This window comes from Ascaphus truei, chromosome 3 (assembly GCF_040206685.1).
Source record: "Ascaphus truei isolate aAscTru1 chromosome 3, aAscTru1.hap1, whole genome shotgun sequence".
NCBI classification, from domain to species: Eukaryota; Metazoa; Chordata; class Amphibia; order Anura; family Ascaphidae; genus Ascaphus; species Ascaphus truei.
The window spans coordinates 347,516,911-347,537,544 of record NC_134485.1 but is presented as its reverse complement, the minus strand read 5'-3'; the positions used below and the strand labels follow the sequence as shown (position 1 = coordinate 347,537,544).

General features: G+C 47.4%; 1 protein-coding gene and 1 long non-coding RNA gene across 2 annotated transcripts in view; one reads left to right on the top strand and one right to left on the bottom strand.

Annotated features, from left to right (window-relative positions):
- Window positions 1–18,548, top strand: part of ESPL1 (extra spindle pole bodies like 1, separase) — a 26,707-nt gene extending 8,159 nt beyond the window's left edge. Inside the window, exons 5-31 of the mRNA XM_075591820.1 lie at window positions 1,616–1,736; window positions 1,863–1,993; window positions 2,556–2,749; window positions 3,097–3,339; window positions 3,707–3,851; window positions 4,424–4,577; window positions 5,000–5,139; window positions 5,345–5,479; window positions 5,818–5,937; window positions 6,178–6,349; window positions 6,708–6,836; window positions 6,930–7,086; window positions 7,906–8,015; window positions 8,141–9,147; window positions 10,854–11,232; window positions 11,428–11,604; window positions 12,628–12,841; window positions 13,305–13,480; window positions 13,565–13,692; window positions 14,056–14,178; window positions 14,591–14,746; window positions 14,830–15,000; window positions 15,436–15,540; window positions 15,902–16,017; window positions 16,353–16,436; window positions 16,872–17,036; window positions 17,597–18,548. Coding sequence (XP_075447935.1) covers window positions 1,616–1,736; window positions 1,863–1,993; window positions 2,556–2,749; window positions 3,097–3,339; window positions 3,707–3,851; window positions 4,424–4,577; window positions 5,000–5,139; window positions 5,345–5,479; window positions 5,818–5,937; window positions 6,178–6,349; window positions 6,708–6,836; window positions 6,930–7,086; window positions 7,906–8,015; window positions 8,141–9,147; window positions 10,854–11,232; window positions 11,428–11,604; window positions 12,628–12,841; window positions 13,305–13,480; window positions 13,565–13,692; window positions 14,056–14,178; window positions 14,591–14,746; window positions 14,830–15,000; window positions 15,436–15,540; window positions 15,902–16,017; window positions 16,353–16,436; window positions 16,872–17,036; window positions 17,597–17,798 — 5,154 coding nt within the window. The 3' untranslated portion in view covers window positions 17,799–18,548. The remainder of the gene's footprint in view (window positions 1–1,615; window positions 1,737–1,862; window positions 1,994–2,555; window positions 2,750–3,096; window positions 3,340–3,706; window positions 3,852–4,423; window positions 4,578–4,999; window positions 5,140–5,344; window positions 5,480–5,817; window positions 5,938–6,177; window positions 6,350–6,707; window positions 6,837–6,929; window positions 7,087–7,905; window positions 8,016–8,140; window positions 9,148–10,853; window positions 11,233–11,427; window positions 11,605–12,627; window positions 12,842–13,304; window positions 13,481–13,564; window positions 13,693–14,055; window positions 14,179–14,590; window positions 14,747–14,829; window positions 15,001–15,435; window positions 15,541–15,901; window positions 16,018–16,352; window positions 16,437–16,871; window positions 17,037–17,596) is intronic.
- LOC142490038 (uncharacterized) overlaps window positions 18,527–20,634 on the bottom strand; it is a 20,397-nt gene continuing 18,289 nt past the window's right edge. Inside the window, exon 3 of the long non-coding RNA XR_012799981.1 lies at window positions 18,527–18,888. This is a non-coding gene — a long non-coding RNA (uncharacterized LOC142490038). The remainder of the gene's footprint in view (window positions 18,889–20,634) is intronic.

Below are 20,634 nucleotides of genomic sequence, written 5' to 3'. Positions count from 1 at the left end.
TGTATATGGGTGCTTAGAATACACTAGGAAAAGTATGTGCTCAAGCTATTCACCACCCCTATTGTGCAGTGAGTGGTAATAAACCAGCCATGTACAATGGTGGGTCTTAATATTATTTTTGTTTGAAAGCTGATCCGTGAGGTATAGTGGTGAGAACTGGTTGGATCCTCCCTTCTATAACCTCGTATGATTCCAGTTGGCATTTCTTCAATAAGACCCCACCCAAAAAGCATTTTCTTACCTGCTTTGATTTCGTCTTTCACACTTTCTTACCCCCCCGACCCTGCTTGTGCCCCCCTTTGCCTGCTCAGAAGCGTCAAATGAGGCCGCGGGGTTGTGACGGCACGTGACCCCACCCCGTGGCGATGTCGCCGAAGCCGACAATCACGGTAAGTGACGTTGCAGAGGCCTCGCCATGGTCCCCCGGCATTTAATTTAAATGCCTTGGGGAAGAGCGCTTGGGCTCTGCAACTGCCACATTCATTCTCTTCACCCCCCACCCCCCCAAAAAAAAAAAATCTTGCGGCCCCTCAGTTTGTGCACCCCTGGGTTAATGCACAGCGCTTTAGCTGGCCCACATTTCACCTTCGTCCCTCAAATGAACAATCCGTCGCCATATACCATCTGTCACGAACCGCACACTAGTGAGCTCGTGACTTAGATATGCAACCAGGGTTAATACACACGGCTACTCTAGCCAACTCGCATTTTTTCCTGCGCAAAGTACTTTCAATTAGTTAATATTTACCCCTTGCTTGATGGCAATCATATCTATCCACTGCCACCACCCAAGAATGATCAAATATGAAATTATTTGCAGCGTCTTGGGTCCCTGATTATTAAAGAAACTGTGCACTTAACACACAAAGATCTGTTGTAGCAAAATGTGTCCGACAATGTACTCTGCTCACTACAAAGCGTGCAAACCGTTCAATCAGAGCCCAAAGCATTACTTCTTAAAGGTTGGCTTGAATACACAAAAAGGCCATGCTTAGATTACAATAAATGCAGAACCGTTTCTTAAAATAAAAGGATAATACAAACCGAATTCCCTATACGTTGCCACGCGTCAAAAGTTCTTTCCAGAGAAGTCGCTGGGATCAGACACACAACCATCTTTCTGTGCCAAACGCCTCTGAATTCTGATTTTCCTATTCCAACCTTTATGCCCAGACCTTCTTGCATTAAAACACATGACCCACACATGTCATAAATCAGCTACTTGGGTGACTTAAGGAACAAACAACATTTTTTTTTTTCTTCTTCTGATATTTTAGTCGGACTGCATATAGAAAAAGCCTCATTACTTAGTTTCCCGAATACTTGGACATATGCCATCCTCACGGTTGCGCGTCCGGGATCTCCATATACATGCCTGCAAATACAATTTAACCGCCCAATGTCTATTTTTGCAGGAGAAACGGTTATCTGTCTTTGGCACCCCTTACTCATGCAGCGAGTGGTATGATTTTGATTTGTCTAATCGCGGGGTCCTTAACCCCGTGGCGGCTGTCTCCAGACTTATGGAAGCATTGCTAATCTCTAGAAGCTGCGTTTGGGGAATAGCACCGGGGTTTCTCCCATGTGACTGTCCAGTTTTGTTGTTTGTCTGCAGGACACAAAATGCGATAGGTTGCATTTGCTGCTCGGGGCCTGCAGAGATGCGATCTCCAGGATCCTGAGCTCCCTCCAGGATCTGCCTGACCAAGATGCTGCCGAGTTCTTCAACATAACAGGTCTCTATAAAAGCTTCTTTTTTTTCCGCGGAAATGGTTTAAGGTGCCGCTGCTGTAGGACACCGATGTAGAGCGGGAATGTGTTTTGGGGTAACTCCCTCCCTCTCTCTCGCTCTTTCCTGGCAGCGTCCTGTGTGCATAACTTGGCCTACTGGTTCTACAGTCAGAAGATGTATCAGGAAGCCTCTGACCTGGTATCTCCCCTCTGTGAGCGGCTAGCAATGCCTGGAGCAGACCCAGACCTGGCAGTGGAAAGGGTAAGCAGCAGGCGCATACTGGAAGAAGGAAGCAAATTAACTTCTGCTTGGGCTGTCGCTGACCAATACAATTACAATATGATCTGCGCCCTCATCCCCCTGATTTTAATCTGCCACCATTCATGATGATCTTGAGCAGGTAATAATTACAACTGCTTCTAATGTGACTGGGCACGCAGGGGACGTTCTGCCCCAGAAATCCCTGCAGAGAATAATTAAACGGTAGCGGGCTGTGGCGTATACTGATCAGAGGGCGTAGGATCTAGTGTTAAACACTCAAGCTGATTATTGTGTGGGTCCTGCATGTGTTGTTGGTCCTCTTTCACACTGAAACATTGTGTTTAACCCTTTTGCTGTCAGAGGCCTTTGCAGTGAAAGGATTAATATAAATGGATGGCAGTCTCCTTTGGTGTTACACGTAGGCCTCACTTGTTGCCTTATTGACTTGGACACACCACTGGTCTCGCACCTTGCAGTGTGTTTCTTGGCGTCTGTAAAGTGTGCAGGTTGTTCTCTGCTTAAGGGTACATGGGTTTTCATGTCCTGCCTGTCCCCCTCCCAGCTGCACCGGTGTTTTAGGCTGTATGTAGAATGCTGCAGGAAGGCCGGTCAGAGCGAGCGCGGCTGTGCGGCTGTGTCTCTCTGGCTGCGAGCTCTGCGTGCTCAGGTCACTCAGCAGATTGCAGAACCGATCGCCCTCTGGGTCAGAGTTAAAATGGATGGCGCCAAGAATGGGGAGGAGGATCTGAGGTTGAAGTGAGTGAACTGCACAGCACTGGCTGCCTTTCCTTCTGCATCCTGTCTTTCTCTTCACACCTTCCTCACCCCAACCTCATTATCTTGCATAGTCAATTTGACAGCAAACTAGGTGTGGTTGTGTGTGGTTGTGTGGTTGTGTGTGGTGTGTGTCCCTTGTGCATTTCCACTGGTCTCTTAGGTCTTTCATTGTCAACTAGTACTCTGATCTCTCAATCCTCCCCTAGACCACTGACTAGTGCCTATTACTGTCTGACTATCTAGCAGTCTCTCCTAGGGCTTATTGCTTTCCTGCGTTGCTGGTTCTTTGTGTACTGCTTTCTCTGTAACATTCTCATTCCTTACAGGACCCTGAAGGATGGGCTTACTGACTACCCCTTGGATCCAGAGATGATGGTCTTTCTCCTCGCAGAGGAACTGAGGGGGTATAAGTCTGTTCATGGGGATACTGGGCAGGAGCGTTACAACACCATCTGTGACCTTCTGGAGCTGTGCAGCGAGGGCAGCAGCCTTCAGCATCACCGTGCCCCCTTCCTCCTTGAGCTGGCTCAGGTTTTGTGTTATCACGACTACACGGAGCAGACAGACTGGTAAGCGGGGGATGTTCTATCCTCCATAAATGTTTTGTGAGCAGAAGGCTTTACAGCATACATGTGACATGCTTCAGAAGCAGATCAATGCACATCATTCTGTAACCCTGCTCACAAATACCCCTAACTTTGGTTCTGTTACTATTGCTTCTTGACCCAGAATCCTCTTCCGAGACATTTTCTTGGTTGATATTCCTACTTCAGAGGAGAAGGTGTCTATAGAAGTGCTTATCTGTTCCTACATTCACTCCTTTCACCTATCCCCTGCTTGTAATTTAGTTGAGATGCCTTGCAGATCACTCCTGCAGGGAAGGGGCAGTGTTAATTTGTATCTCACTATCATCTCCTCGCTGTGTCTTCTCTTCAGTTCAGCTCTGGATGCTGTGCAGGAATCTCTCAGGCTTCTGGATTCTGCTTCAGCGATCTCTGAAAACCACGAGCGCCTGTTGGACATCAAAGCCCAGGCTCTGCTCTGGCACTATATCTGTACGCTGGAAGCCAACATGAAGGAGGTGTGTAACCTGGCCCCTGATATGTCCCGTCTCTAGCAAGCTCACCAGTCTGCTTCTGTATCTTTCAACGTCAAACATCTGCTGCTGGCGCACAGGTGTATAACCGTGGGCACTGCCCTGCTGTATATGCCTGGGAATACTGACATGTACCCTCTTAAATATATTGCGTATGTTACCCACCCCAAAATGTGTACCCATATATGGAGTCTGGTACAAATAGACATTCTAGTACAGTATAAAACTTACAAGCACATGGTAGGAGACTGAGTCCCTGCCCTGGAGCACGTACAATGAGGGATGTACTGGAAAACTTGCATAGACTATATAGGAGGTGCAGTGGATCACACTGCCTGTCCATAATGGTTGCCTTTTTGTGGGTGTGAGAAGTAGTCGGGCTATTGAATGTTTAATTACGAAGGTGGGGAGAGAAGGGGCATGGCATATACTGAAGGCGTTTCACAGGCTGTGGGCAAAAGGTTTTAGGTGAGAGCAGTAGAGGAAAGGGGTGGACAGAAGTCATGACCCAAAGTGTGTGTGTGTATATAGCCCAGCGTTGCACTTTCATCATCTAGGGTTTGGAGGTGCAGCGGCGCAAAGCAAAGGACGCCAACCAGCGCCAGTGGTCGGGCGTAGAATACGAACCCAATGACCTAAACTACGAAGACAAACTACATGATGACCAGTCTGTGAGGGATGGGATCTGTTTCACACTGGCAGGGGAGGCAGGTAACGTGCCAGGACGAGGAGACTGCTGTCTGCCTGTTTATAGGTTTGGGCCTTGTGCTCTATCTGCCAAAGCGGCTGTGTGGCTGAAATTCCCCATCGGCTGCTTTATTTTTTATATCTATATATATATATCTATATATCTATCTCTATATATATATATATATCTAGCTCTATATATATATATATATATCTGTCTCTGTCTCTGTGTGTGTGTCTCTCTGTGTGTGTGTGTCTCTCTGTGTGTGTGTCTCTCTGTCTCTGTGTGTGTGTCTCTCTGTGTGTGTGTCTCTCTGTGTGTGTGTCTCTCTGTCTCTCTGTGTCGGGATAACCCCTTCTTTGCTAAATCTAATCTACAGGGTATATCTTTGCGGTAGGCTGCTATTTGTCTTTGCTCTATCCAATTAACTTGTAATTTCCTCCAGGGCCTATGAAAAATCTGGATGAGGCGCTGACTCTGTGGAAGGGTCTCCTTTCTGGCCCGCAGGTCCCATCGCTGAAGAGTGCTGAACAAACGGTGTTCTCCCTGCATCTGCTGGGGTCATTGTATCGACTGATGGGGAAGGTGCGCATGTTTTTGGGTGTATGGAAAGAGACATGGGGGAGAAGACTTAGGGTGAAAGGTTTAGCACGGGCAGATGGTCAATGGCCACTCCCATGCCCTTTTGCGAGCATATGTGGCCCATGGACTGCAAGTTGAAAAGCCCAGCCCTATACACGTGTACATGCATCATATATCTGGTCCAACTGACTTCACCTCTTTCTTGCAGCCTCTGCAGTCCATACAAAGCTTCCAGCTGGTCAGTCGTCTTTGCCATTCCCTGGAGGATCATATCGGGGAGGTTGGGGCTCTCTGTCATCTCACCAAACTTCTCTTCTATTTGGAGAGTCCTCAGCAAGCTCAGGTAAGTCTGGCTGGTGGTAATGACCTTTTCACATGGACCCTGTACACGACACTTAAGATATTGGATTGCAGTGGCCAAGAAGAACCTGCTGTACTGTTACATAACCTCTGAGGTCCTTATTCAGTTTGCCTTGTTTGAATGTGGCTGACATCTTCCCAAGCAAGGGGAAGATGGGTTCACTGCATTAGGTAATCTGGGAAAGAGGCAGCCCCCTATACATTATGGTAACACAACGTGCTCATTGGATCCCTGCTGTACATAATAATCAGACATTAACCTTGCCTTTCAGCTCTTTCACCCTTCCAACTATCGCATTGCATTGCTTGTTTTGTTTTCAGGTCAGTCTCCAAAAGGCAGAAGAAGTATTGCGATGTGCTGACCATGCCAGTGAAAGTTACACCCTGACTGAGCTATCCTGTCGGCTCCTCCGCAGCCATCTTTGCCGGGTCACGTACAAGGTACTTGGGGAATGGGCATGTCTCCCTGCAGGTGTGTTCCTGCTGTTGGAGAGGAGATGTGTTGGAATACCACCGCAAATGGTCTTCCACTGGCTTTCCGGCGAACTTCTGGCACATTACTACATTCTTTATTTGTACAGCACACCTAGAACTCACTGTGACCCTGTGATGTTTGTCACACAATCCCTGCTAGGTTGCATTTGATATTGCCTTGATATCGCCCATTCTTTATCCCGGCAGGTTGAGGAAGGAGTGGCACTGCTACTCGGTGTTCTCCAGCACCCATCTCTACAGAAATCATCCAAAGTCTGGTACATATTAAAGGTCCAAGTTTTGCAGCAGCTCTCTCTGTTCCTCAGCCTACCTTCGACAAGTTTGTTCCCAGAACTCCACAAGCAGCTCTGTGCCCACGGTAAGACTGTAACATGGCTCTAAACTTTGTGCACATGAGACTCTAAGGCTGAGTCCCCCCCTAGCACTGAGCGGGCGGCGCTTGCGGCGGTTACTTGCATATATAGCTATGTGTAAGTCCCCGCTCGTGCGAGGGCTCACCCGCGATCGGCGCTTAAGTAAACAAAAAAACTATACTTACCCGTGCGCTCAACTACCCGCAATGCCCCCCTCCCGCGCACAAACGCGTACATGCAGGACACCCAGCACTCATGCTTGGAGTGCTTGCCAAGCATCAGCGCGCTCGGTGCCAGCGGGGCCTAAAACTGAGGAGCTTGAACCTTCTCTCCCCCCCCCCCCCCCCCTTTCTGCTGCTTCAGGCTGGCACAACCCTGAGACTGCTCTGACCGATGCTCACAAGCTGCTTCGGAGCATTGTTCTTCTCTTGCTTGGAAACGAGGTGCTGTCCTCTCCCAGAGGCTCCTCTGAAGTGCGTTTTGTGGATCATGGTATGTGGCCAGTAGCATGGCTTGGACTTGCTGGGGTGGGTGTGCTTGACTTGTGCGGGTTGTGACTGAGCTGTACCTGTGTGTCCTATTTAGGAGAGAACCTCTTGCAGAAGTGGCAGGTGCTGGCTGACCTGCTCAGCTGCTCCCAGGATCTCATCAGCACCCTCTGCCGGGTGGGCAGTGTTTCAGAGGCCAAATCTTTCTGCCTTGAGGGGCTCAAACTAGCAAAGAGTCTGCAGAGCATGCGGCAGTAAGTGACCACTGACTAGGTTACCGTTCCAAAGGGGTTAGAGAACATTACGTCTGTGCCTTGCTGCATTGACTTGTGGTTAATGAAGTGTCTGACCAACCAACCGCAAGGTAACAGCGTCCCACACAGGAAGGAGAACAGACTCCATATCATACTTTCTAAGCGGAGCTAAAGCACACGCTATTTTATGGCTTGGCACCGCTTTGTATACATGATCCCCAGGGTCTGATCTTCCACTGTCCGGAAATAGAGCCCAGGACCATAAGGCGACCTGTGGCACACCCTGCTCCATTCCCTAATCTGCACATTTAGTTCAGAGCATCCAACTGCTACAGATGTAGCAAGACTTGACATCTTCAGTGCCGCTCCCAGTCACATGACCGTGATGATCACAGCACCGAAGGATTACGCTGCAGGGGGTCCCATTGATGAGCATGGACCTCACCACCCCTACAGGGTGATCACTGCAGATGTCTGCTTGTTTGTCCCCAGAGCTGGGGGACAGCAAGTCTTACTACATCTGTATACTCTTTGATGTAAGTAGCACACACACTAACCTGAGCAGTTTAATGGATGATGCCAATACGTGTCTATTTAGTACATGACTACGTAACCCAGAAAGTGGAGTCCAATGGTTTACGAGATGTGCCTCCAACTTCTAGCTTCCTTTATAGTCAGAATAGAGGTTCTGCTGTTTTTAGATGAAAAAAATTTTTTTAAGCATTTTCAAAAGCCATGAAAAAGGGAATGCCAGTACATTTGGATTTCTATCTTGCTGCAGCTCTGGTTGTTTCACCCATTCCCTCTGTCTCCTTGTAGCTGTGCAGAGTTCCTTGTGAGAAAGGCAGAGTTGGCGACCCTGCGCTCAGAAGGTGCGATCTGCGAGGAGGATCTGCAGTATGTAGTCTTTCTGATGGAGTCTTGCACAGGTAACCGTTACACCTCACTACGACGTGTATATATATATATATATATATATATATATATTATATATAATATATATGCTGTTTTACTGTGCCACGTGTTTCACTGCTGCCGCTATCCATCCCTACAGATTTCACAGCAAAAGAACAGCAGAAAGAGGTGAAAATCAATCTTCGCAAGGGGAAGCCATCAAACCGGAAAGGGAAGGTCGCTCAGGCTCCTCAAAGCCCCCCAAAGGAGGATTTCCTCAAGGGGGTGGCGCTTCAGTATGTAGACACCAGAGACGAGTTGAAGTCCCCCGATTCCCCAACCTCTCCCCCTTGCCGTGAAAAGACCCCTCCACGCTTCCTCTCCCACCCACTGGACTGCACATGCCCCCTGTGCTCTGACCTGATGCTGTCTTTGCTTTGCACTCGGTGGCTGGTGGCCCAGGCAGAGAATGACCCTCAGAGCCGGAAGCTGCTGATCTTAGCCCTGCAGCGCTGCCGCTCGATTACCCGTAGATTTTCTGGGATCCTGCAGGAGCTCCTCTCCCAGGGAGAGTTAAAGCCTGCAGCATTAGGTGTAGCGGACGAGCTCATTGCTAGAGTGTACCTAGCACTAGCGTCTCTAAGCCCCTCTGCTCAGCTCCCAGAAGGGACCCTGGAGGACGGTTTGAGCTTCCTGACGTCACGCCCAGCCAGTTTTCCCAAGCATTGGAGGGCTGGCCTTCTCCTGGCCAAAGCACTGAAGTCTATCTACAAACTGTCTGCCAAGCATGGAGGTTGTATTGCAGATCTCTTCATGCACGCATGGGACTGGCAGCCACCGCAGGTGGGCAAAAAACCGAGTGACCTCAATCACAAAAGCAAGGCCCCACCTCCCATTACTCTCGCCAGCAAAAAGAAAGGCTCTGAACCTGTTCCGTTGGATCTCCAGGCAGTCTTCTCCCTGGAGGACTCGAATACTGAGTGGCCAGCGATGCCTCACTCAGGACTCGCTACCCCCATGCAGAAATACCGTCCACCCTCCAAGCCAGGTACTGCTCTAGCCACCCTCCAAACAAAGAGCACGGTCACAGTCTACAACGATGAGTCCCCCATGCCAGCAGCACTGCCAAGAGCACCCAGAGGACGCAAGGCTAGGACCGTATTTAAGGTGCGTGTATATACATGAATCAGACCCACTGCGGGGAAGTGCGCGCACTGATATATGTGCACCTAGGGAGTACCATGAAACCAGTGGTACAGTACATTCAAACACCAAAATGTAGATGTTCTGAAGGGTGGAGATATTACTGTGCATTTGCATATTGTTTCAATAAAGTATGTTTGGTGTGTGGTATGATTGCTGAGGTTAGATTTAACGTATGCTAGCTCCTATGCACACAGTTGCATAAAAGATATGGTTTCTTCTGGAACAAATTGGTTGCGTTAACTCTGCAACTCCTTGTTGGGATAGGACAAGAAGTAACCTTAAGAGGTAAGAAGGTAAGAAGTAACTTACCTTGGCAAAGCTGGCAGTTGAGCGCTGGTGGAGACTTGGCCACGACCAAATGTCACAGTCCAGATCCAAACCGCCTATAGCAGTGAATACCCTTCTCGGTCATCCAGTGGAAAGTCCTCACCTGGTGGCTTGGAAGTTGGTAGATGGTCCTGAATAAGTCTAGGGCCCAGGAGAGCCCAACATTCTGCTGGCACTCAGAAAAAATACTTCAGCCACGTGCTATCTTCTGGTCCTGTTGTGACGGTATTAATCAACGGCTTTTAAAGGTTCTATTGCTCCACTAACTTTTTAATACTGTATTGTATGTCCTTAGTTATATAGCGCCAAAAGTGTACTCAGCGCTTCACAAAGAATACAGTACAGGGAATTATAATAATACAATATGTGCAGCAAAATCAGACAATAGGAAAGGAAATCCCTGCCCCGAAGAGCTTACAATCTAAGAGGTTTAATGGGAAACTTAGAGACAGCAGGTGAGGGAATAAGTGCTGTAGATGGCAGTGCTTGGTCCCAATGGGTGGTAGGAGTGACTGAGTGTGGGACATTAGCCATGAGTGCAGGCTATTGGGATGCTTGATTTGTGGGGTAAAATTTAAGGAAGGTCAGTGTTAAATGAAAAGGTTAACACCATTTACAGGGGAAGAGATGGCAGGGAGGTATGGTTGAGATCAGGTGTGTATGCCTGGGTTTAGGCTTAGGGGAGATCCCCAGCAGCAGGAAAGAGTAGATAAAGGGTGTGACTAGAGGATTTGTGTGGGTGTTTTTTATTGAGGGTTAAAGAAGTTGTTGGGAGAGAGGTGTATAAATAATGGTGCAGTGGGGATGTTGTAGAGAACAGAAATGCTCACAAAGGAGTGAGGAAACAGTAAACAGAAAAAGAAATAGGGAGGGCATAGTGAGATGCAGGAGGAGAGAGTTCCAAGGTACTGGAGGATAAAAGTGTACAAATAAATCACAGATGTTAAAAGTTAATATCTCACAGTGGCAACGTTGTAATGCAGAGTCCAGATCTTCCTCCAATCTTCACCTCCAATTTCAACTCCAAAATTAACAAGAAGACTAATTATACAAAATTATACAAGAAGACTTTCAGAAAGGTTTCAAACCATAATTTTTATCCAGATTTCAAGAAAACTTATTGCTTCCAGTCATCTGCTGGTAAGGTTTTGTAACGGCAACTTCCCAGATTTGTCCACATAATAGGTCTCCAGTACCGTCCTAGGATTTAACGCTTAGATGACTCCTTTTCGAGTGTCCGTGGAAGCATTAACCCATAAGTTTCCTGCTGCCACAATGGAACTAGAAATAAATAAAAGTAAACTTCTTTTTGTAAGCTGTTAACCTCCATTTCTTCTCAGGTTGTATTTAGTGACAGCGACCTGGAAGTGCCAGATAACCTTGATCCCGAGCCATTTCTGAGCTCCAAAAAAAAGACCGGCCATGTCAAACATGGAGGACGAGGGAGGGGTGCGGCAAGGATGCAGGGGGCCCTGGAGTCAGATGAGGAAGAAGCCAGCGTCAAGGGCAGACCCAGAAAAGGTAGACCCGGCGCAAAGAAGGCTCCGGAAGAGTGCAGCCCTCCTGGGCCACAAAGGAGGAGCCGGCGAGGAAAGATGGAAGCAGCTCCCGAAGAGGTAGAGCTATTGAGGGCAATACAGGAGGAACCAGAGGGCTTGCTGGACATCAGCATCGAAGAGCTACGGGGATCTGACACAGAGGAACAAAAGCCACTCCGAGGTGAGCCGCGAGCAGTTGCACGGGCTACCTTGTTACTGCAACTTTCTTGCTATTCTGTTACATATCTCTTGGTGCAGTATTTACCTATCCTGGCTGTAGCTGCAAAGGGTCACGCCCTCTTCTCCCTGATAGATCTTAAAAAAGGAGCAAAGGTGGCTGGATGCCTTGTATGACCTACTCTCTTCTTTCACACAGTGGGCCGGAAGAGGCAGAAGCCGCTCAAGAAAGATGGAGCGATGACCGAGTGTGAAGTGCTAAGAAGAGATGCCGGAGGGGAGCATGGAACTTGGACCATGGGCACGAGAGAGCAAGAAACTGCCCCAAATCCATTCAGCATCACAGAGCTCTCATCCTCGCTGCCGACTGCTTTCAGTAAGGCCCAGGACATAGTGCACTCAGCGTCGCTGAGCCGCGCTGAACAAATGCACAAAGCCCCTGCATCTGTTATCAGCACGGCTATAGTTTCTCCCTTCGCATGCTTGGTGATGCGTGCGGAGGCTGAGAAACTTCCCCGAGACAGGCAAGTTTGAAATTTGCCGCACGGTGGAGCGGGCACGTGACAGCTCCCATCGTGTGTGTGTGTGTGTGTGTGTGTGTGTGTGTGTGTGTGTTCTCACAACATGTCTTTTTTTTTTTTACATTTTTAAAATATTATATAACACACACACACACACACACACACACACACACAGGTTCCCCAGTGACACACAGACCACTTCAAAGTGACACACACACACTGACAGCTACCAAGTGACACACACACAGTGATAACCGCCTCCCAAGCGCGCTTGCTGTCTCCTCTGCCAGGACAGCAAAAAGCTCCTGAGCGAGCGGCAGCAAGCAAGAGCGAGCAGCAGCACCTAAGTGCTTACTATGTCCCAGGCCTAAGTGTGTATGGGGATGCAGGGGAGTCTGCACAAACCTGGTCTACCCCGTATCACAATCCTATCTATATACAATTCACATGTGCTCTCCCCCACTACCTATAAAGAGTCGATGGGTACACACCCTGCCTGCAGCACTTTTGCTACTTAAGTACTGAACCCCACAAACGGCTATGCCCCTGTTACTGCATTAACACATCAGCGCTTCCACTAGTGCATCCCACTATTTTTCCAGCTCCACATTGATGCTTTTTCCTCGGTCTTGCATATGGCCGTGGCTTCCTCTACTGTTGGACCCTCCTGATGGTTTCTCCCCCCCCCCCCCCCCCCCAATTTACTATATTTCCTTATCTAGAACTGTTGCTAATTGCACCATTACACACTATCTCTGACTGTAGGGACAGGGCTGGGCTGCACAGACAGGCATACATCCGAAGGGCCAGCAAAGCTTTCTCTGGTGTTTTCCTTGACACAGAATTACTAAATGGACGCTTTCACTGTCCCCCTTCAGGTACGTCTGACCTGGATTCTGTCTCCTCTCTTCTCCGTGAGGCTCTGGAGTCTGTGGCTCACTTTCCCCCGTGTGCACTGTATTCCCAGCTGTGCCGCCTGCTAGCCTTGTGCAGCGGGGGGCAGGACCCGTACACCACCGCTCTGCTTATTAGCGAGTCTGTTTCAGTTACACTGAGACACCAGCTGCTCGGCGACATTCACCGGAAGCTGAGGTTAGTGCCTTGTGTGGGATGCACCTTATTTTAGTAGCTGCATTTGTTTGAAGGGTTGGTATTGTATCCAAATATTGTCTATTAAAAACTGCAGATTGTTCTGGCACACCTATATTGTTCTCATTCAATATTTATAATATGTAATATTTTACTTATTTGTTAATTTGTTTTCCATTGTGTTTACACTTGAGTTACCACAACAATTCTATTTATTTTAAATAAAGCTTATTTGCTAGTGGCACTGGTTGAGGACTCGTGCTGCTGTTGTGGCTGCATTTCTGAAGCCTTCAATTGTCTTTACATTTGGTTAAAAAAAATAATCAAATGTGCCCTCATTTGGTTGAGGGGGCATGTATGATGTAGGCGTGCTCTGTTCCTTTGCTGTGCCATGCGGTATATTAAGTGAGGCGTAGGCAGCCAGAATGTGTCTGAATATCCCAGCATGCTTTGCTCTCTTCCCCAGGAAGCTGAGACGGGAAGGGTCAGGGGACGTGTGCGACAAGTTTCAGTGTCTCACTCTGGCAGATCCGAAGGACCCCAACGCTCGGCACCTCTCCCAGCTTGAAGAGCTCTTCCACTTCCCAACCCAGGCTCTGGACACGCAGCGGTTCAAAGAGCAGCTGCAACAGATCCCAACAAGTATGTTGCACACAGGCTGTGTACCCCGTCTGCAGCAGGTTTGAATACGTTGTGATCACTGACCCAGCTCTTGCGATTTTTCAGATACAGTGGTGTGTGTGCTGACCCTGGCTGACTCCCAGTCAGGAAGCCCTGGTGACACCTTGCTACTGACCAGACTGGTACAGGGTAGCTCCCCTGTTACAGTGCGGATTCCCACTACTCATCTAAAGGTAAGCGGGACCTATCACCTTATTAAAATGGGGAAAAATTGATGTTATGGGGCAGGCAGGCACCAAATGTGTCTAAATATGAGGGATGGAGGAGCCCCAAAAAGTTTAGCGGAAGAGACTGAACTGCACCTCCAAAGGGGTGGCAGGTAGTAGCTGATTTTTAAATTGCAGAAGGAAGATGGCATTACCAACTAAGAGATGCACCGGGGTTAATGTTTGTGTGCCAGTATGCACAGCTCCTGTACTAGATGCTTTTCTGCTTACATTGTAATCTGGTGCAGAGAATGTGGCCAGAATCCCGATAAGGAATAAGACAATTTAAATCTGTCCTGAACCGGGATCACATCGCTTTTCCCGTCCCAGGTGCCCCTGAGTTCGGCACTGCAAGAATTTGATGAGATTCAGAAGCAGCAGAAAATGATCAGCAACCTGACAGCCAAAAGGGAGTGGTGGGAAGGCCGCATGGGGCTCGACTGTCGCATGAAGGTGAGCGGGGGGGGGGGGGGGGTGCAGGGAGCTGCTGAGTGGGGTGTGACTGGAATCTGTACAAAGATGTAGTCCTGCTTTATGATTCAAATGAACCAATTGGGAGGGAAGCGTTTGGGACTTGGCAAATTACGCCTCCCCATTAGTTCTCAAATCACTTTTGAAAGTGTTTGTATACATGGGAAGATGACACCTGGCATTGTTTTGACTCCTCGTGTTTGTGTTTAAACAGATCTTGCTAACAGTCTTATTCCCTAAGAGCATGTGAGTTGCACCATAATGTGCCTTCCATTGCCACATTGCATGTGTGGATTTGCCCAGCTAAGTAAATATGGGCCATTCTCATGAGCACTCCAGTGGTGCCCTGGTCCCCACAAAGCATTCGCATTGCTCCCCTTGCTTTCCTCTGCAGGTCCTGATCGGGTTACTGGAGGAGCGTGTGCTGGGCTGCTGGAAAGGGCTGCTGATGCCGCCCTGCTCTCACCCTGCTGTAGCCGAGGAATCTGACAGGTTGTTGGGGGCACTGTCAGAGTGTGGCTGGAACAGAGCTGACCCAGCATTGCTGAAGGTAAGAGGGTCGTGGGGATATTTACTTGGTAAGTGCTCATGCTGAATGGATCAGTTCCCAGCTATGGTCCGTTCCACTTACAGGCTGTGCTGGGAGGCAGTCATCACCTGACAACCCAACTCACCCGGTCCTTCATCCAAGGCTTGAGTCTCTCGCAGCCAGAGCTGGCTCAAGAGCTCCTGCAGGAGGCAGCAGAGAGACTGAAATCCCACACAGGGAGCACAGAAGGACACCTAGTGCTGGTATTAGACAAGGTAAGGTTTGGGTTTATTTTCAATTCAGCAAAGGGTTCATGCACCTCTGCCAGTGTGAGGACAGAGGTTAGTGGGTGTGCGGCTGCGTGTTTCTAGAAGTGGAGGGGAAGGGGCATGGCCACTGTGGCTAGCAGGTTTTTGCAGTGGCTACCAATCATTTGACTCTGGTCCTCCCAAAAGCAATAGTTTTTTTTTTGCCTTTGGGATCTTCAGTCTCTGGGTATTTGGGGGTTGGGTACCCCAAAAAGATCTCATTTGGAAGAATAAGGATTTCTTTATGGAATAATATGAATGGCTGATGCAGTGAAATTGACTTTTTTTCCTCTGTCATAATCTGTCACTTTCTCTGCCATCCTTTCGATCTCTGCCACTTTCTGTATCTGTGACTGTTAATAGCTTTTTGTCCTGACCATCCCCTCTGTAACCTGCCTCCAGCACCTGCAGAAACTACCTTGGGAAAGCACTCCCTGCCTGCTGTCCAGATCAGTCACCCGTTTACCATCCCTGCACTTCCTGCTCAGCTACGGCCTGCTCAGAAAGGTAAGATTGCTCTTTTAAAATGCTACTTTCACATAATTGGACACACTTGCACTCCTTCCTGTGCGGAGTGTGAGGGTGGTTGGGGTGTGAGGGTGGTTGGGGTGTGAGGGTGGTTGGGGTGTGAGGGTGGTTGGGGTGTGAGGGTGGTTGGGGTGTGAGGGTGGTTGGGGTGTGAGGGTGGTTGGGGTGTGAGGGTGGTTGGAGTGTGAGGGTGGTTGGAGTGTGAGGGTGGTTGGAGTGTGAGGGTGGTTGGAGTGTGAGGGTGGTTGGAGTGTGAGGGTGGTTGGAGTGTGAGGGTGTGTTGTTTTTTTTTTGTGGGGCCCAACATTCTTGTACTCAGTAGTCTCTCTGCTCCCTGCAGTACCGGCCTCCGACTACCCTAGTTCAGGGCGTTGACCCAAAACGTGTTTTCTATGTCCTCAACGCTCATGCTAACCTATCGGGCACGGAAGAGCGATTCAGGGACTGGTTTAAGAGGTATGTGTGGGAAAACATTATTTAAAGTTTATTTTGAAACTGCTTTTAATAATCAAGTTACTGATTGCTATTCGCTTCTGTACCTTTTTTATGTGCTTTAAAAAAAAAAAAACAAAGACTGGTCTTGCCAAGTGTTACTTTTATAGGGTGGATTGTGTTGTCTTGTAAGGGTAATTCCTGCTTGGTGGTCCATTTTTTTATGGAGGGTATATACCCTAATGCCAATCTCTAGACACTGCGTTTCGTTTGTCCGTGCTGGAGGTCTCTTCACACGCTAGCCACGTGTCTTGAATGTCCCATTAAGCCCTTCACTAACGTTGTGAAATCCTTTCCAGTGAACCTGGGTGGAAAGGAGTCATCCGATCCGCTCCCAAATCTGAGGAGCTTCAGTCTGCGCTTACAAAACAGGATCTGTACATGTGAGTATGTGATCGGAGTAAATGAGGTGCTTCTCTGGACAGCTTGCGCGTATTGAGCTGCCCTTGATGCTCTTGCATTTAGTGAGTACTGTGTGTGTCCTCCAACCATTAGAGTATCTATTGTCCTGCCATCTCCCCTTTTTTGAGATGTTACCTCCCATTTCAAAAATAACAATAATATTGTCCATTAATAGATCTATCATTTTACCACTATAGCGGCCATAATTATAGGTCTGCTCAAGTGTTGTGGATTTTAATGAATTACTCATTCTAGTCCTCTGATTGGCTTGTAATTTGAGAACGAACAGCCAATGATAGCAGTTGGTGGGATACAAAAGGATCCCACACGGGTGCCCAAGATATCGCCTGATCTGCAACACTCGGAAGCAAGAGCGCGGACTGAACTTTCTTTGACTGTGTGTGTCCTCTTAACAGATATGTTGGGCATGGTGCGGGTGCACACTTCTTGGATGCTCAGACCCTCCAGCGGTTGGACTGCAACGCGGTGGTATTGCTATTTGGGTGCAGTAGCGCTGCCCTTGCAGTTCGGGGAGACCTTGAAGGAGCAGGCATTGTCCTTAAGTACCTACTGGCTGGTTGGTAAGTTTGACGGGTACTACTGCCCATTTTGTACCAGTGATTAATATGCCCTTGTATTTGGTGTAATAGAGGCGCATGAGCCCTACGTCTTCCAACTCCCCTGATTTGTGTGCAGAATGCTTCATTTTAGATGTATTGGTTTCAGTGAGCCTGGTATTGTGACTGCCTTAACCTCTGTGAAACCTTAACATTGCAGTACAAGGGCAATAACTGTCCCGCACAAGCTCACCTCTATTACTTCACCAGATGTCAGATTTTTGTCCCTTGTTTCCCCCCCCCCCCCCCCCCCTCTCCTCTTACATACACGTTACACTTTTTTACAGAGAGGCTGTGCTTGGATTACTGTGTTTTTTATATGATCTAAGGGAGCTGCATTGCTTTGTAGGGTTCATTAGCACATTGACCTTTTCACTGCCAGAGGGGCAGCAACATATTTGGTTGGATTGTCCTGAATGGAAAAGATCAAAGCTCGAGGAGCTCATACTCCTAATACAATGTCAGTGTATTCTTGCATTTCTCTGTACTTCTTGCTCACTCTCTCCCCTCTTCTTTACACACAGCCCTCTGGTACTTGGCAACCTGTGGGACGTCACAGACCGTGAGATCGACCGTTACACTGTAGCGTTTCTGCAGAGCTGGCTCAAGGCAGGGACCGACGCTCCCCTCTTAAAATATCTTTCAGAGTCCCGTCAGGCTCCCAAGTTGAAGTACATCATCGGTGCAGCCCCTGTGGCTTATGGGTTACCTGTGTCCCTGAGGTGACGTCGGTGACCTTGCCAAAACCGTCGAAGGGACTAACTCTGTGCAATACCTGCTGGAAGGATAAAACCCCTCACCCCCTAACAGTAGTATGGAAAACGCAAGATTGAATGATCATGATTGTCAGTATTGAAGTGAGCAGTTGATAACCACCAGTGATTGCGTGGAGTGCTCCGTCACACTGATTCATCCTATAAAAAGCTTGGTGAAATTCCCAGATTTTATTCTTAGGTGCAACATCGGCACCATGGGGACTGCTGCCTCATTCTAGCCATATTTAAGTGTATCACCTATTCCTTTCAATCTGTATAGCCTTCTTTATAGCTATTACAAAGGCAAGCCATACTAAATGTAAATATCGCACCACCTTAATTGCAATCAGGAAAGCTGCAAACACTTAAGCTGGTTCACCATTACGTTATACTAGCCACGTTGGTCCTGATCCACAAAAGGGTGCTAAGCTTTAGCACGCCTTTACTCCCATTCATTTCAATGCATGTTAAAGTTTAGCACTCATTTCTGGATATGGGCCTTTTTAGGCTACATGTAACTCTGTTAATTGTAGGAGTTGGTCCCATTTCTGAGTGACTGGGTGCATGTACAGAGCTGCACTTGGTGCAAACCCTCTTTTTAATGATTTATTGTTTTTAGAAGTTAATGTTTTTGAAAACCTACATTTATTGTATCAAAAATTGACATGTGGAATATTAATATAAACTTGTATAATAAAGTTTGTCCAGTTTAATAATTTTATTAGCGTTTGTCTTCAATGTTTTGCATTGCATGAGCCACTTTATGCACTGAACGCGGTATTTGCCGTTCTCGGCTTGCTCGGCGGATGGATTGTGTAGGACTTCGAGTAAACGCATCCTGAATTTCTGCTATCCGATCACACACTAGGCCTACCAGCTCCTTTCCGATGTAGCACACTATCAGTTTCTTGAAATTGTTTCAGCCATCGCTTGAGCGTGTTTTCTGATACATTTTTCCTGAAAAATGTCTCTGTACAGTAATTGGAGATTTGGTTTCCCACCGCCAAAGCACACACATTGCTTTCTCCTTCACTGTTGTCATTGTGCCCTTAGTGAATGGTCTGCGAAATAAAGAAAAAAATGATGTCGAGTTGTGTTAATTACACAAACCGTTTTTAAGATGGCTCCTATAATAATGAATTAAGGTTTATAATAGGGTGAATAATTTATGGACACCCTATACATGTATACCGGGGACAATACAGCATTAATCTGCTCCACTGATCGCATAAGACGCTGTCCTTGATCTGCCTGGCAACACATGACAGGGGAGATGGTACTTGATAAGAAAACCAGAGAATCTGGAGACCAACTGTCAGTCTGAGACACGGGTAGTGACTGAGACATCCTAGGAGCTTAAGAGAGCCTGACATTCAGAGGTGAAAGAGGAGACTGCTAGCCAAGGAGAGACAGCAGAAACACGTCCCCTACACACCGCAAGGGAGAACAGCCCACGGCAAGAGAGATCCAGATACTTGCTGTGCTGTTTTAAGGCCCAACAGGATAACAGACAGCCGGGAGACCGGTCCCGCAACATACGTTTGTGTAGTATACACGCACCTCTTCCACATTTGAAACTGGGACTATATAAGGGGCAATAGCTCCGCATCATGGTATGCATGTATATGTTGAGTTAACAAGTGAAATCTCTCTAAGGGTGAGGACGGCCGGTTACAGATTGCCCACGGACCATAAGGTACTGGTTAATTTTATAGATATCTATATATATATATATATATATATATCTCCAAGTCTTGTCTATTGGTCCCATTGTGGGTTACTAAGGGAGAATGGTCTCTGACCCTGCCTTGGCACCACAGACTGGTTAAAAAAAAATTGTGTGTGTGTGTGGCGAGCACGTGCATTTTAAGTGAAACTTCTTTGTGTTGTTTTTTATTCAATTTCAGTGGGGAAAAAGAGTATAATTACAATTTCAGTGACGAAACACAATTTTCATTTAGAACGTGCTTACTGTTTTAACATTTCCCTTTTAAAATCTACCAGCGATTTATTTACTATTCAACCGGTTCTAATATAGAAATGCTGCCTTATTCCGACCTAACCAATTGCCCCTGTCAACTTTCAAAACTTGACACAATCTTTTTGTTATTGAAGACCAATAACAAATATTTTTGTTTCAAGTTGTGAAAGTTGTTGGGCTCATCATTGGTTTTACATTTTGCTTGGGTAATGCAATAATTGGGGAAATTGGATAAATGTAAATTGCTTGTTAAAGTCTTGCCTATCTACTTTAAGAAATGTTTTCTATTCCTCTACATACATTATTATGTATTATTACAACCTAAGTCACTATGATCTAATATATATATATACAACTGTATGCTTATCTGCATGTCTTAGGCAGGTCTGCAACCCCGCCTTTCCCCATTATCACCCAGCATACAGCACTTCCACTGCAGCAAGGGATTCTGGGAAATGACATGCAAATGAGCACACAGTGTCACTTTTTGCCTCAAAAACCACTTTTAACATGGTTCCCTATAGACTTAAGCTTGCTGCATGGTCACAGCTTTGAGCACAGCCAGGGTTAAGGTGCATACCCAGAAAACCACCCACAGACAGCTGTTTCGACCTTGATGGGTCTCATCAGTGTGGGGTTGATTTTATTATGGTATAGCCTATCCCATAGCCTCTTATGCATATCCAGTTAAAATCAACCCCACACTGATGAGACCCATCAAGGTCGAAACAGCTGTCTGTGGGTAGTTTTCTGGGTATGCACCTTAACCCTGGCTGTGCTCAAAGCTGTGACCATGCAGCAAGCTTAAGCCTATAGGGAACCATGT